General features: G+C 42.0%; 1 protein-coding gene and 2 pseudogenes across 2 annotated transcripts in view; 1 reads left to right on the top strand and 2 right to left on the bottom strand.

Annotated features, from left to right (window-relative positions):
* FOCAD (focadhesin) overlaps window positions 1-14,365 on the bottom strand; it is a 315,705-nt gene that overhangs the window by 214,784 nt on the left and 86,556 nt on the right. For both annotated transcript variants that reach the window (XM_043565388.1, XM_043565389.1), the window contains 3 exons: window positions 13,635-13,841; window positions 7,914-8,001; window positions 3,858-4,060 (listed from right to left, as the gene is read on the bottom strand). In XM_043565388.1, coding sequence (XP_043421323.1) covers window positions 3,858-4,060; window positions 7,914-8,001; window positions 13,635-13,841 — 498 coding nt within the window. The remainder of the gene's footprint in view (window positions 1-3,857; window positions 4,061-7,913; window positions 8,002-13,634; window positions 13,842-14,365) is intronic.
* On the top strand, window positions 4,955-5,636 carry LOC122475101 (annotated as a pseudogene).
* On the bottom strand, window positions 5,788-5,886 carry LOC122475502 (annotated as a pseudogene).

Genomic DNA, 14,365 nt, shown 5'->3' with positions numbered 1-14,365 from the left:
TCCGTCTCTCTCAAAAATAAACACTAAAACAAGTAAAAAAATGATTTTAAACACATTAGAATTTATAACTAGTGTCTGATATTTTTTTTAACCCAGAAAAGCACAAAGGTAGTTTTAAATATCACATTTAATAGTCTAAGAGACAGGATCCTGTTTTCCACACACCACTAAAAAACAGTACAAGCTTACTAGATTACGTGAATCTTTAAAAATAAGATGAGTGGCTGTTCTGGTATCTTACATTTTTTAATTCTCAAAAATTAGAAGTTAAAATGTGCTCAATTTCACGGTTATCAACACTTCAGAAATGGATAGGTTAATACAGAATCACATGCTACAAGATATTTACCCATGTTTTCATTCATCAGAAGAATTGGGCTTTTGAAGAATTGCTCTAAGGGCGCCTGAGTGGCTCAGTCGGTTAAGCGTCCAACTTCGGCTCAGGTCATGATCTCACGGCTGGTGAGTTCGAGCCCCGCGTCGGGCTCTGTGCTGACAGCTCGGAGCCTGGAGCCTGTTTCAGATTCTGTGTCTCCTTCTCTCTCTGCCCCTCCCCCACTTGTACTCAGTCTCTGCCTCTCAAAAATAAATAAATGTAAAAAAAAAATTTTTTTTCAAGAACTACTCTAGTTCTAAAGCAAACGTGCTAAGTCAGAGACACCCATCTAAAAATAATAAAAAAACAACATCTGTGGTTTTGTACAAAGGTCTTTTTGTGAGAGAGAGAGAGAAAAAGTGTGTGCGTGCACACAGGTGCAATTGGAGGCGGGGCAGAGGAAGTGGGAGACAGACTCTTAAGTAGGCTACGTGCTCAGCAGAGTCCAATGTGGGGTTCAACCCCACGAGCCTGGGATTGTGACCTGAGCCAAAATCGAGAGTCAGATGCTCAACTGACTAAGCCAGCCAGGAGCCCCAGGTCTTTCTATAATATGTAAAGATAATAAAAAGATCTTCTGTATCCTTATCAGAAGCACACATTCCTCACTGAATAGAAATTTACTGAATGTCTATCATGTGGTAGATAAGGTGTTAGGTATCGAGGATACCACGATATATCGGCAACATCCTAGCTTATTTAAGTATGTGGAAAATAGAGTATTCAATTAACAGCTGGCTGAAGTATTTTTGAATGCTCTTTCTACGATCAGCTGAAAAAGAGAAAGCAAAAAACACTGGTGTGGAAAAATACAAAAAGTTCAACAACTGTTGCAATTTCGATTTTAACGTGCTTAGAAAATAAAGGTGAAGTGTGAAAAGGGTCACGATTGCTTTCCCTCGATGAGCTCACGGCATAGCTGGAGATACAAATACGTAGCCCCCTAAGTTAAGACACAGCACAAGTGAGTAATGTTGTAAGTGCTGGGGACGCAGAGGAGAGGGTAATGAATTCGGACTCCAGGAGGCTGAGAACGTTTGGCCGAGTCTTGAAGAATGAGTAGGTCAGGCAAAGGAGACAAAAGAGCATTATGTGCAAAAGCAAAGATTCAGGGAGAGACTCAGAGACTTTGCATCCTGTTAAATTTATAGGTATGCTTGGAATATAAAGGCCTGGACAGGTGCAGAAGAAAAGCCATCAGTAAACCGTGGCTTACATTTTTAAAAAATGGTGATCGTAACTACGCCGAGCGTCCACAAAGCAGCACATTATCATCGGGAGAATGTTTATAGCCCTAATGGTATTCCTTCCTCCTCCCTCTTCACCAGCTGCTGGAGACAGAGTCCAGCTGTTAGTGTTAATGACCACAATTCCGACACACCTAGGCGAATAGTCAACTGAGCACCCGTGTATTCCTTTCAGAGTGATTCTCAAAAAATATCACTTGTGAGCTAAAAGAACAGAACTCTTAGACATAAAGTATAGCCTGCCCTGCCCCCATCCAGAATACAATCATTGTTCTGTACCAGCCAATCAGGCGGGAAAGTAAAAGGCTATTAGAAAACCTGGGCAGGGCACCTCGGTGGCTCAGGAGGTTAAGCATCTGACTTCCTCTCAGGTCATAATCTCACTGCTCGTGAGTTCGAGCCCCATGTTGGGCTCTGTGCTGACAGCTCAGAGCCTGGAGCCTGCTTCCGATTCTGTGTCTCCTTCTCTCTCTGCACCTCCCCTGCTCACTCTCCGTCTGTCTGTCTCTCTCTCATCTCTCTCAAAAACAAATAAATATTTTAAAAATTACATATACGATTTAACTATTAACAACAAAATAAAAACATTTTTAAAAAGTAATTAAAAAAAAAAAAGAAGAAGAAGAAAGAAAACCCAGGCCGCACTTGTATTAGAGTGGGCACGAGAACTTCCTTCCCTCTTTTATTTTTTTTAAATATTTTTTAATGTTTATTTATTTTTGAGAGAGAGAGAGAGAGAGAGAGAGAGAGAAAACACTAGTGGGGAGGGGCAAAGGGGCAGGGGGACAGAGGATTCAAAGTGGGCTGTCCACTGACAGCAGTGAGCCCCATGCGGGGCTTGAACTCACAAACGTCGCGATCGTGACCTGAGCTGAAGTCGGACACTTAACTGACTCAGCCACCAGGCGCCCAAGAACTTCCTTCTCTCATTGCAAGTGAATTACCTATGTCAAGTTTTTTTTTGTTTTTTTTGTTTTTTTTTTTAATTTTTTTTTCAACGTTTATTTATTTTTGGGACAGAGAGAGACAGAGCATGAACGGGGCAGGGGCAGAGAGAGAGGGAGACACAGAATCGGAAACAGGCTCCAGGCTCTGAGCCATCAGCCCAGAGCCTGACGCGGGGCTCGAACTCACAAACCGCAAGATCGTGACCTGGCTGAAGTCAGACGCTTAACCGACTGCGCCACCCAGGCGCCCCTACCTATGTCAAGTTTTAAAGTTCTGGACAAACAATTAGGAATTCGGATGCTGCAGTATGCAGCCAATTTGCCTGTGGGCTAGTTTTTGCTGTGCCCTCAAGCAAGGAATCACAGTGTCCAGATTTTTGCTGCTAGAACATTTAACAATACGTGATTCCAGGTTTCCCTGCTTTCGAGAATGAAACAACTGTGGCGGTCGCCTGCATTTATATAATGTCACTCTCCACGGAGACAGAAGATGTTTCACCTGTTTTCCTTCTTGAATCCTCATTCAATCCCCAGAAAATCGGTAGTTGGGAAATAATCCCACATTTTACTGAAGGCAAAACTCAAATACCAAAAGAGAAAAGGTCTAACAAATGCAGGCCCAGAAGCCAGCCACTAACCAGATGTTGACAATACGTTTACGTTATCGTAACAGAGACGGTGAGATTGACAAAGCAGACTGAGGTATGCCTAGCAGGCAGGAATACGGATGGAGTGGGACAGACCCGCAGTCTTCCGACTGAAGGCCGCAGCGTGGGGGCACACACAGGAGACATCGGGAGCCATTAAGCCCAGGAAAATGGCAGAAGGTGCCACATCTTAAAAAATGAAGTCCTAGCTCTTGCAGATGCCAGAACTTCCAGGCGTTTGAGATTCCCAGCCTTGGATTGTCCCAGATGTAGCAACACTCTGTCCTTATTAAACAGTACGACAAGAAAGGAGGATTCCTTGCTCAAATGTGTTGGAGAAGCACTAGGTTAAACTGAACTAGTTCCTTTTCTGCAGGATTTCTCAGGACCTTGAACTACTAATGTAGACGGGAAATTCAAAGAGGAAAAAAAAAATTATACAGCACTTCCAAAATTGATTTTACCCTCCCCATTCACAGTCCAGAGGAATATACTAATAGCTACACCACTGCCTGACAGAATGGTAACGTTCAAGGTGTTCACACCCAAACAGATACTTCATCGGGATATGAGATTACCTGCGCAAACCTAAGTCCCACACTGCCACCTTACTTAAGAGAAACAAGGCTGAACTCATTACCTTCTGGCGGTCGTCTCTGCAGGATTCCTGCTGTACTATTTCCAAAAGGTTTAGAGCCAACTGCTGCCTAGAGGGACCTTCTTCGTCCGTGGACATACAGTCTTCCAAGGCAGTAGAAGACAGGATCTGCAGAAGGGGCATCACCAGCACCAAGGAGGCCTTTGGGATTTTCTGACCCTCAGCAAAAGAGACGAGCTTCAGAGCTATTCATCAAAACGACAATTCACAGTTAAGAAATTACTACCACAATCCGACGAAATGCTATCTTGTTTAAGAGTGATATGCAAAAAGTTTCCTTACCCCTTTACGACTGGGTCAGACACATAACTAAGATGACAAATCTTATCCTTTTAGAAATCGGAGGAACGTAAAAACGAACTATTATCGACAACAAGCGGTGAATGTAGGTAACTGGTAATGAAGACACTCTTTAGAGAAAATACATACCACAGAGTATAAACCAACTCTTTAAGTAAATACGAATTTCTTTAAAGTACAACTAACTGTTGCCCTTGTGCGGTCAGGCCCTTCTACTGTCCTCAGCGGAGCCAGAGACCAGAGTTCCTGATCAGTGGGTTCTAAGACCGATGTGCATGCTTCCCTGACAAACCCAGGTGAGAATTATATTGAGATGCTGAAGCGGGGATGTCCTTCACTGTAACTGCTAAAAAGCTGATCAGGAAAAATCTCAAAGTCCATCACCAGCAACCAACAGACTCATTCTTATAAATGATGTTTTAAAATGGACACTCGGCTTACACATCAGAAACATACGCACGAATGGGTAATAAATTAGTTACGTGTATAATCTCCCCTAGACCGTTAACATAATGAGTTAAGGCATAAATATCTATTTTTTCACAATTATTAGATGAACACTAATTTATGGAAAGACGTCACTCATAGGGTTCAGAGCTAGAGTACCAAAGTAATCATCTGAATTACCCATCGCAGCAAAAAATAAAAATAAAAATAAAAAAATAAAAATAAAAATAAAAAAAAAATTCTACGAGCCTTAAGTCAGGTCAAGGACTTGCCAATATTTTCTTTCCATCAGAAGTCAAACCTGGGCCGCACCCGCGTGGTGGCCGTGACACACAACCGCCGGCCTGGGGGGCTCGTTCCTCCGGTTACTGGGGTTGGTCTCGGCCACGATCGCCGCCAGGAACCTGACTCCGCTGCACTGCCACTTGGGCGCCTTCTGCAAATGTCATTGCCAGCCCAGCTTCCAGGGTCTGGAGCGTGACCTGACCCAGCACTTGGCCGGGGCGCTGGCGGTGAAGGCACTGAAGGTCTTCGCGCAGGACCCAGCCCCCGACCAAGCCACTGGTCCTCTCCCTGCAGGGCTGGACAGGCACTGGCAAGTCCTGTGTCCGCTCCCTGCTGGCGCACTGCCTTCTTCCGGGGTGGCCTCTGCAGCCCTGTCACGTGCACCACTTTTCCCTGCCATCCACTTCCCCTATCCCAGCCCCATGGAGCACCACAAGAAGGATCTTAAGAGCTGGGTCCAGGGGAATCTCGCTGCGTGCAGCCACTCCCCCTTCCTCCTCGACAAGATGGACAAGCTGCTCCCCGCCTCTTCAGTCCATTACTCTTGGCCCCTTGCTCTGGCACCATGCTCTCAACCCTCCATCCCACACCCTGTGTCCCCGTGTCGTGAAGACAGGCTGAGACTTCTCAGTCTCCATGAACAGAGGGACTCAAGCTGCCACGTGGGCCTGGTTTTTAAAGTGTTTAATTTTCTAAGAGAACAAATACAATAAACTTAGCCATGGGACCGGGGTCGGGGGGTGAGGGGTGGGGGGTGGGGGGCAGGGAAGAAGTCAAACCTAAACATGGTATGAAGTCCAAATACCTGCTACTCTAACACTACTAATTGACCTTTTCTGCCTAGGTATCGGGGTGGGGGGGGGTTCCCCCATTAAGTTTTAAGCATCTGGAACGCTTCACAAATTCGCATATATCCTTGCACAGGGCTGCAAATCTTCTCTGTATCGTTCCAAGCCAGCCAGGAGTCTTAATCCAAGATTCTCTCTGAGAGATTAGGAAAATCCATCACCTTTTATAAAACAGGAAATGCATAGAGTTCTATCTTCCTTGTTATAAATCTTCCAGGCATTTTTAGAGGTCGCTATTTACAATCAAGGCGAGTGTTTAATAACGAAGCAGCATAAACTTTGTATTACCGCTGTGCATTTAGCAAATTCGAAATCATCATCCTCTTGGTGCTCCTGTTTGAACGCACTCTTGCCCAATAGACAAACAACACATCTTCCCTACTTTGCAACATAACATCCCGGATGATAGAAATGCTCGAAAACAAGATCGCACGGCTGGTTACACAACTCTGTAAAGTCATTAAAAAAAAAAAAAAAAAAAAAAAAAAGGGGCGCCTGGGTGGCGCAGTCGGTTAAGCGTCCGACTTCAGCCAGGTCACGATCTCGCGGTCCGTGAGTTCAAGCCCCACGTCGGGCTCTGGCCTGATGGCTCAGAGCCTGGAGCCTGTTTCCGATTCTGTGTCTCCCTCTCTCTCTGCCCCTCCCCCGTTCATGCTCTGTCTCTCTCTGTCCCAAAAATAAATAAACGTTAAAAAAAAAAAAATTAAAAAAAAAAAAAAAAACTACTTTACACTTAAAAACGGGGAACTTTATGATAAATAAACTGTACCACAAGAAAGCTGCTAAGAAAGAAAGAAAGAGAAGAAAAGAAAAGAAAAGAAAAGAAAAGAAAAGAAAAGAAAAGAAAAGAAAAGAAAACAGAAGTATGGCTGTCTAAAGTGCTAGCGTTGGCAAATTATACCCGCGGGAGGATGCCATGTGCACCGCCAGAAGAACAACACCATCAACCAAAAAGGCAAAAGCAGTTCAGAAAGAGCCTCAGGAGGGCCTAAACAAGGCCAACAGACAAACAGCGCGGGAAGCCACGGGTCCCCTCCACTTGCTAGAGCCATGGTCAAGACAGATTGTAAACAGGAGACCAACTGACCCTCAAAATCGTGATGAATTAAAACGCCCACCATGAAGCTCCCCGTCGGGGTTTCCCTCAAGCACTTGAAAATGACGGTGGGGACAGATCCACAGATCACGGCACCAAGCAACATAATCTAGTCGGATCCTACATGACTACACGGATCGTATTAGACCGAGTAAAGCAAGGCGACACTAGCATAAAAGCTGCGTTTTAAAGGTATGACATCCTTGCCAATCTGTCAGCCCTAGCGACTGGATTCTTTACCATATTCTTAAAAGGAACATTTTTAAACTCCCCTCCCACCCCCCCCCCCTTTAACCCCATCCCTCACCCTCGTTTCAAATCAATCCTGGATAGTCGGAAGAATGTTATCTTTCATTTGTTTCCAGCTAGGTTGATACAGGGACTATAAATTAAATCGTGTTCCAGGTCGCAACGGTTTTAAATAGGAAAGGTATATAGGGTTTAAAAAATGAATACAAATGCTATTTGTACCTTTCTTTTGTTTTAGGCGTTTTATGCTATTGACTTTCAATCTGATATACACTGTGAATAAGTTGAGATGCCCTTCAAAATATTTACCAATGTCATTGCTACAGGATGTAGATTATAACGTCCTAACGCACAGCTGAGATAACTGGTAAATTATGGCATAAGGAGCCTTGCAGAAAACACCTTGCTGGGGGCGCCTGGGTGGCTCAGTCGGTTAAGCATCCAACTTTGGCTCAGGTCATGACCTCAGGGTTTATGGGTTCGTGCCCCGCATCGGGCTCTGTGCCGACAGCTCAGAGCCTGCAGCCTGCTTCGGGTTCTGTGTCTCCATCCCTCCCTCTCTTCCCCTCCCCCACTCACGCTCTCTCTTTCAAAAGTAAATAAACATTAAAAAAAAAAAAATTACCAAAAAAACCCCCACCTTGTTGGGTAATAAAAACAAAGTTCTACTTTGTTCCTTAATTAGGAAAATTCTAGAATGGAAACTCAAAGTATATAGGACTTTATAGCACAACCCAATACATAGTTCAAGTGAGTCCTGCTACCACTCATGTTAGATTTACAATTTACTCTTGTGAGAGTATTTTTATTTACCCAGACTTAAGATCGGCTTCTGCTGACTTGCTGGAGTCTGTAGAAGCAGTAAAGCTATTCCAATTATGACCAGTTCAACAGGAAAATCCTAAAAGGAAAACAAGAGTGGAATTAAAGAAGTTCCCAGAGCCATGCTTTATTAACACGCATCCAGGAAGAGTACATGTAACATAAGAGATCTTCAACCTATTGTACAACGTTATTTTTTTTTAATTTTGTATTTTATTTTTTTTATTTTTTTTTTCAATATATGAAGTTTATTGTCAAATTGGTTTCCATACAACACCCAGTGCTCATCCCAAAAGGTGCCCTCCTCAATTGTACAACGTTATTTACAGTAAGCCTGCTCTCCTACAGGAAGGATGGTGACAGCCACGGCAGTGACACGTGAATTCAAAACGTTATCGCACCTGGCTGAAGAGCCTAGGCTATACCCCAAATCACTTTAAAGCAGAAAACTCCGTAACACAACAGACTGACAAGTCTTCAAAACCGATTTTTCAAACCACTGAAAACCTATGTGAAATACTACGAGATACTTCATTTCTGCAAAGTAGCTCAACTAATCCAGACTCTACAACTTAGGTAAAGAACCACACTTACCAAATTTTAGTAAGTCATGGTATTTTTATAAAAGAAACAATAGTACCCAGGGAGGCAGAAATTATTTTTACATGACAGTAATCTATTAAGCACATTTAAATGTAGCAAAGCAATAACCATAGAAACTGAAAAATATTTTCATCAAGTATATAAATGAAGTGAAAAAGAAGAATGTGAACATCAAGTTCTAATAAATAAATTGCAAAAAAACATAAGCTTTCTAAAGCTTTGAAATTGAGCTTTCTAAATTTGAAAGCTTTCTAAATAAAGAAAACATTAACGTATTCTGGAACTAAAGAAGAAAGGTCCAGGCTTTTGCTTAAATTTTCCTGAAGTTACTTCATTTCTGAAATTTTACAGAAACACCTGCCGAGCAGAAGTGTCTAGGAACTGTGAAGACAGGCAAGGGAAGAAAAAAAAAAAAAAAAAAGGAAAGGAAAAAAAAAAAAAAGGAAACAAGAGCTAGAACCAAGTGTTAAGAAAACACTTGGAGAAAACAACTTAGTCTGACAAATTCAAAGTTATAACCTCGGAAATACTCTCAACTCCGGCACCGTATATAATAAATAAACATCCACATCTCTGTTATACCATTTAAAAAGTGAAAATAAACTGCACACTCTTCCAAAGTGCTTATTTATGGACTTCTCAAACCCAGCAAAGAAAGAAAAATTGTGAATTGTTTTAAAGGAATATTTTCTAATGTGTGTCTTTGGGCCTATACCTGCTCACTGTTTTGAAATACAGTTGAGAACAACGAAGCAATGGTTATCTACTTGAGGACAGTCAATACATTTTGAAACCAATATGCTTACTGTATATACCGTCATACTGTTCTTTGCCATTATCTTTTCATCAGCTTCATTTCAAATTCTGCATGTCCACTTTTTTATTTTTTATTTTTAGAGAGCATGCACAAGCAGCGGAAAGGTGCAGAGAGAGAGAGAGAGAGAGAGAGAGAGAGAGAGAGAGAGAATCTTAAGCAGGCTCCATCCACATCCAGTGCAGAGCCTGACATGGAGCCTGATCCCAAGAACCTGGGATGATCACCTGAGCTGAAATCAAGAGTCGGATGTTCAAGCAAGTGAGCCACCCAGGTGCCCCTCCGTGCCCAGTTTAAAAAAGAAAAAGCAGGGGCGCCTGGGTGGCTCAGTCAGTTGAGCGTCCGACTTTGGCTCAGGTCATGATCTCACAGTTTGTGGGTTCGAGCCCCACGTCAGGCTCTGTGCTGACAGCTCAGGGCCTGGAGCCTGCTTTGGATTCTGTGTCTCCCTCTCTCTCTTCCCCACCTCTACTCTCACTTTGTCTCACTCTATCTCTCAAAAATCAATAAATGTAAAAAAAAAAAAAAAAAGCATTTGACAAAACTCAACAATCATTTATCATAAAAAAAAAAATTCAATGAAGTGAGTAGAGTTGGAACATACTCTAAAATAATCAAGGATATATATGACAAACCCACATCTCACATCATACTCAATGGTGAAAGTTAAAAGCTTTCCCTTTAAGACCACGAACAAGACAAGGATGCCCACTCTCACCCCATTATTCAACGTAGTATGGGAAATCCTAGCCACAGCAATGAGGCAAGCAAAAGAGATAAAAGACATCCAAATTAGAAAGAAAACTGTCACATTTGCCGATGACATATACTACATACAGAAATAAAACCCCAAAGCCTCCACTGAAAAACTATTAAAATAAATGAATTCAGTAAAGTTGTGGGATACAAAAATCAACATACAGAAATCTGTTGCATTTCTATACACTAATACTAAACTATCAGAAAGAGAAATTAAGAAAACAATCCCATATACAACTGTTATCAAAAAAGAAAAAAATACACAGGAATAAATTTAACCAAGGAAGTAAAAGACCTGTACTCTGACAACAATAAGGGACTAATGAAAAACTGAAAAGGATGCAAATAAATGGAAAGATATTCATTCCATGTTCATGGGCTAGAAGAATTATTGTTACAATGTTCATACTTCCCAGAACAATCTAAAGATTCAAAACAATCCCTATCAAAATACCAATAGAATTTTTCACCAAACTAGAATAATCCTAAAATTTGTGTGGAACCACAGAAGGACCTCAAACAGCCAAGGCAATGTCGCAAAAGAACAACAAAGCTGGAGGTATCACACTCCCAGGTTCCAAATTATACTGCAAGTTTACAGTAATCAAAACGGTATGGTACTTACACAAAAACAGACACACAGATCAATGGAACAGAACAGGGAGCCTGGAAATAAACCGACACTCCTATGGATGATTAATCTTCGACAAAAAAGGCAAGAATATACAATGGGGAAAGGACAGTCTCTCAAATGGTGCTGGGAAAAACTACACAGCTACCCGCAAAAGAATGAAACTGGACCGCTGTCTTACATCATACACTAAAAAACTAAAAATGGATTCAAGCCTTACTATAACACTTAAAAGTATAAAATTCCTGGAAGAAAACATAGGCAGTAAGCAATCAGAAGTTGGTCTTAGCAGTATTGTTGTGGGTGTTTCCTGAGGCAAGGACAACAAAAGCAAAAAACAAGCCGATGAGACTGCATCAAAATAAAAAGCCTTTGCACAGCAAAGGAAAGGAAATCATTGACAAAATGAAAAAGCAATCTACGGGACGGGAGATCATTCGCTAATGATCTATCTGATGAGGGGTTAACATCCAAAATGTAAGAAGAACTGTGTTTTTACATATTTTCTATATCTTATCTAGAAATATTATGTGTCATAAACAGCAGATGTTATATATCTAATAGGTATGGTTATATATATTTATACATCTAAATAGGGCTTTGATCTATAATGATTATCCTGTTATATACAACATACAGTAGAGATAACAGATTTTACGTAATAGAGATAAAATATTGATCTTTATAAAATAGAGATATTCTATTACTATAGAATATATACCACATATTACTATTACACATATCAATATATATTATAGAACACAAACACATCGTTGACAAATTGACAAATTTGCCTTCCTTGGCTCCCACGTCCTTCTAAAATCTACACCCCCTTTCTGTTTCCTACCTATCACTTACTCCTTTATTCTAATTTGGTTCCATCACTCCAAACTGCTTCCTCTAATGCAAACAGTAAACTTCTACTCACTGCATCCTAACAGTACTTTCCATACCTTATTTTAAATACTCTCAGCATGACAATGTTGGCCATTCACCTTTTCGAAATAGGAGATATTCCTTCCCTTGATTTTCAGGTCCTCAGTCTCTTCTGTTTAACATGTAATCCTTCTAGCCATCTGCTCTCCCCATTTTCACTACACTCTAGCCCCCGGAGTTCCATGAAAACCCACGCAATGCAATCCCATGGCTAAAACTCGCCCCGAAGTAGATGTCTACAAAGCTACACCTTTCGCTTAAAAGCTTCGATCCTGAATTTCAAAACCACATACCCAACTATCTATGATTCATATATACCTCACACCAAGTCTCCCTAAAACCAAGATTTGTCACCTTCCCTCCAACATCTGCTGCCATCCCTCCGAGTGAATGGCGCCATCCAGATGCCCAAAAGAGGAAGCTGAGACTCTTGTCAAGGAACTTCTCCTTTGCCATCTAATCAGTCACAAAGCCCTACTGACTTCATCTCTCACATCTCTCTTTTCCTACTCTCTTGCTCTCCATCTTCTACTCTTTCCTACTCTCTTCTCCTAATCAGCCCCTTGCTATGGACAGAAACGTTGCCCCGCCACACAAATAAACATGCGGAAGTCCTAACTACCAATGTGACTACATTTGGAGTGCAGAATTAAAGTTAAATGAGGTCATAAGGGTGGGGCCCTCATCCAGTAAGAATAGTGTTCTTTTAACAAGAAGGGATGGCTCACTCTTGCTCTCTCCCCACCCTGTGAGAACGCAGCAAGGAGGCAGCTATCTACACGCCAGGAAGAGATTCCTCACCAGAATCCAGTCAGCCAGCACCCTGGCCTGGGACTTCCTGGTCTCCAGAAGCGTGACAACGAATTTGTGTCGTTCAAGCCACCCATCCCGTGGTAGTTTGTTACAGCCACCCCAACGGTCTAAGACGTGCCTCCTCACTGCCTGCCCCAGTAGTGTTGCCCTGCTCTAAAAACCTCCTCCACTCTCCCACCACAATGATCTTCCACACCCGAAAATAGGAGGGCACCTCCATGCAGAAAGGTTGCAATAGCACGCCTCGCTTAGAAGATAAAGTGTAAATTCATTCGTGTGGCACAGAAGACCTTTCATGGTAGGCCCAGCCTCCTCCCCTACATCTTGATCGGTCAACAGTAACTTGTTGACACCTTGTTTTCTGAAAAGGTCACGCCTGCCCAGCTTGCTCATGTTTGTGTTTGGGCACATGCTGTTCCACAGCTGGAATGCCTCCCCAACACCTGGTTTGTATCAGGCAAACCCCTCTTCAGACTTCCTCAAATCTGAACTCAAGGCCCTGCTTCCCTTAATTTGTACTCCCGCTGCACTTTCCAGATCCTCCCAGAAAAGCATTTAATTTACTGTCCAATTATTTGCATTATTTATTTGCACGTTTGTAAGTCTCTTGGGGTCACAGACTGTACCTTCTCTTGTATGTATTCTACAGGGTCGAGCATATAATAGGTGCTCAGTACTTGTGTTGTACGTGAATAAATGAAAAACAAAATGCTACGGGGGTAGACCCTTAACTGGTGCTCCAAATTTAGTGACTCGTTTTTATAACAGATGACAGCAGTAGCACATTAATAGTTTGATCTAGGGGCGCCTGGGTGGCGCAGTCGGTTAAGCGTCCGACTTCAGCCAGGTCACGATCTCGCGGTCCGGGAGTCGAGCCCCGCGTCAGGCTCTGGGCTGATGGCTCGGAGCCTGGAGCCTGTTTCCGATTCTGTGTCTCCCTCTCTCTCTGCCCCTCCCCCATTCATGCTCTGTCTCTCTCTGTCCCAAAAATAAATAAAAAATAAAAAATAAAAACGTTGAAAAAAAGATAGTATGATCTAATGGTATTTGATCAAAACACCTTTGATATGCAATGAAGTAAAAGAATACACTCACCCTGCTTTGAAAGGCCCACTTAAGGGACAACAGGGATATTAAAATTTCGTACTATCCTTACCTCCTTCAGAAGTTCAACGCTGTGCTCTAAAAGGTGAATTAACGAGGAGCATTCCCCAGTTATCTTTAAGCTGACTTCACAGACACACAAGAGCTGAAGGGTCAGCTGGCTAAGCTGAATTTTCCAGAAAATGGGATGACGCAGAAGGCTTAAATATACTTCTTCAATAAACGTCATCACTTCTGTTGTCTGGACCAAATCTTTTACCTGTTTAAAAAACAAATTAATTGTATGCTATTAAAACAATATACAAAACCAAAGGGTAATTGTAAACTACACAGGAAGCTTTAACAATATTTTTCTCCAAATGTATGAAGACTTCCAAGAAATGAAGAAATGTACAAAACTCAAAGAGGATTAAACCATGGATCAACTCCGCCTTTTTCTGTCACTAGCCAAAATACAATTTGCTACTGTTTTCATTGCTGCTGGCTGGTCCAACTTCTTTTCATTTATTTTCCTAACTTCTCTGAGTGCGGATTTTTTTTTTAAAGACAAATTACATGACACTGCCAACATGTTGAAGGAAATTAATTAAAGCAGGTTTTGAGTTCTCCAAATGAACTCTCCTTTCTACAATTCCAACATAGTTACCTGGAAGAAATGGGTTGGCATGTTAGTCTATGTACTACTAAGCCCTTCACCTGGAGATTATTTGCTCAGACAACCTTAACTGAGGGCATCATTTCCACACTTGGCAGATGCAACGGAAGACCATATTCAAAGGGTAG

This window comes from Prionailurus bengalensis, chromosome D4 (genome assembly GCF_016509475.1).
Source record: "Prionailurus bengalensis isolate Pbe53 chromosome D4, Fcat_Pben_1.1_paternal_pri, whole genome shotgun sequence".
Classification (NCBI taxonomy): domain Eukaryota; kingdom Metazoa; phylum Chordata; class Mammalia; order Carnivora; family Felidae; genus Prionailurus; species Prionailurus bengalensis.
This window is presented reverse-complemented; position numbering and strand designations above follow the sequence as displayed.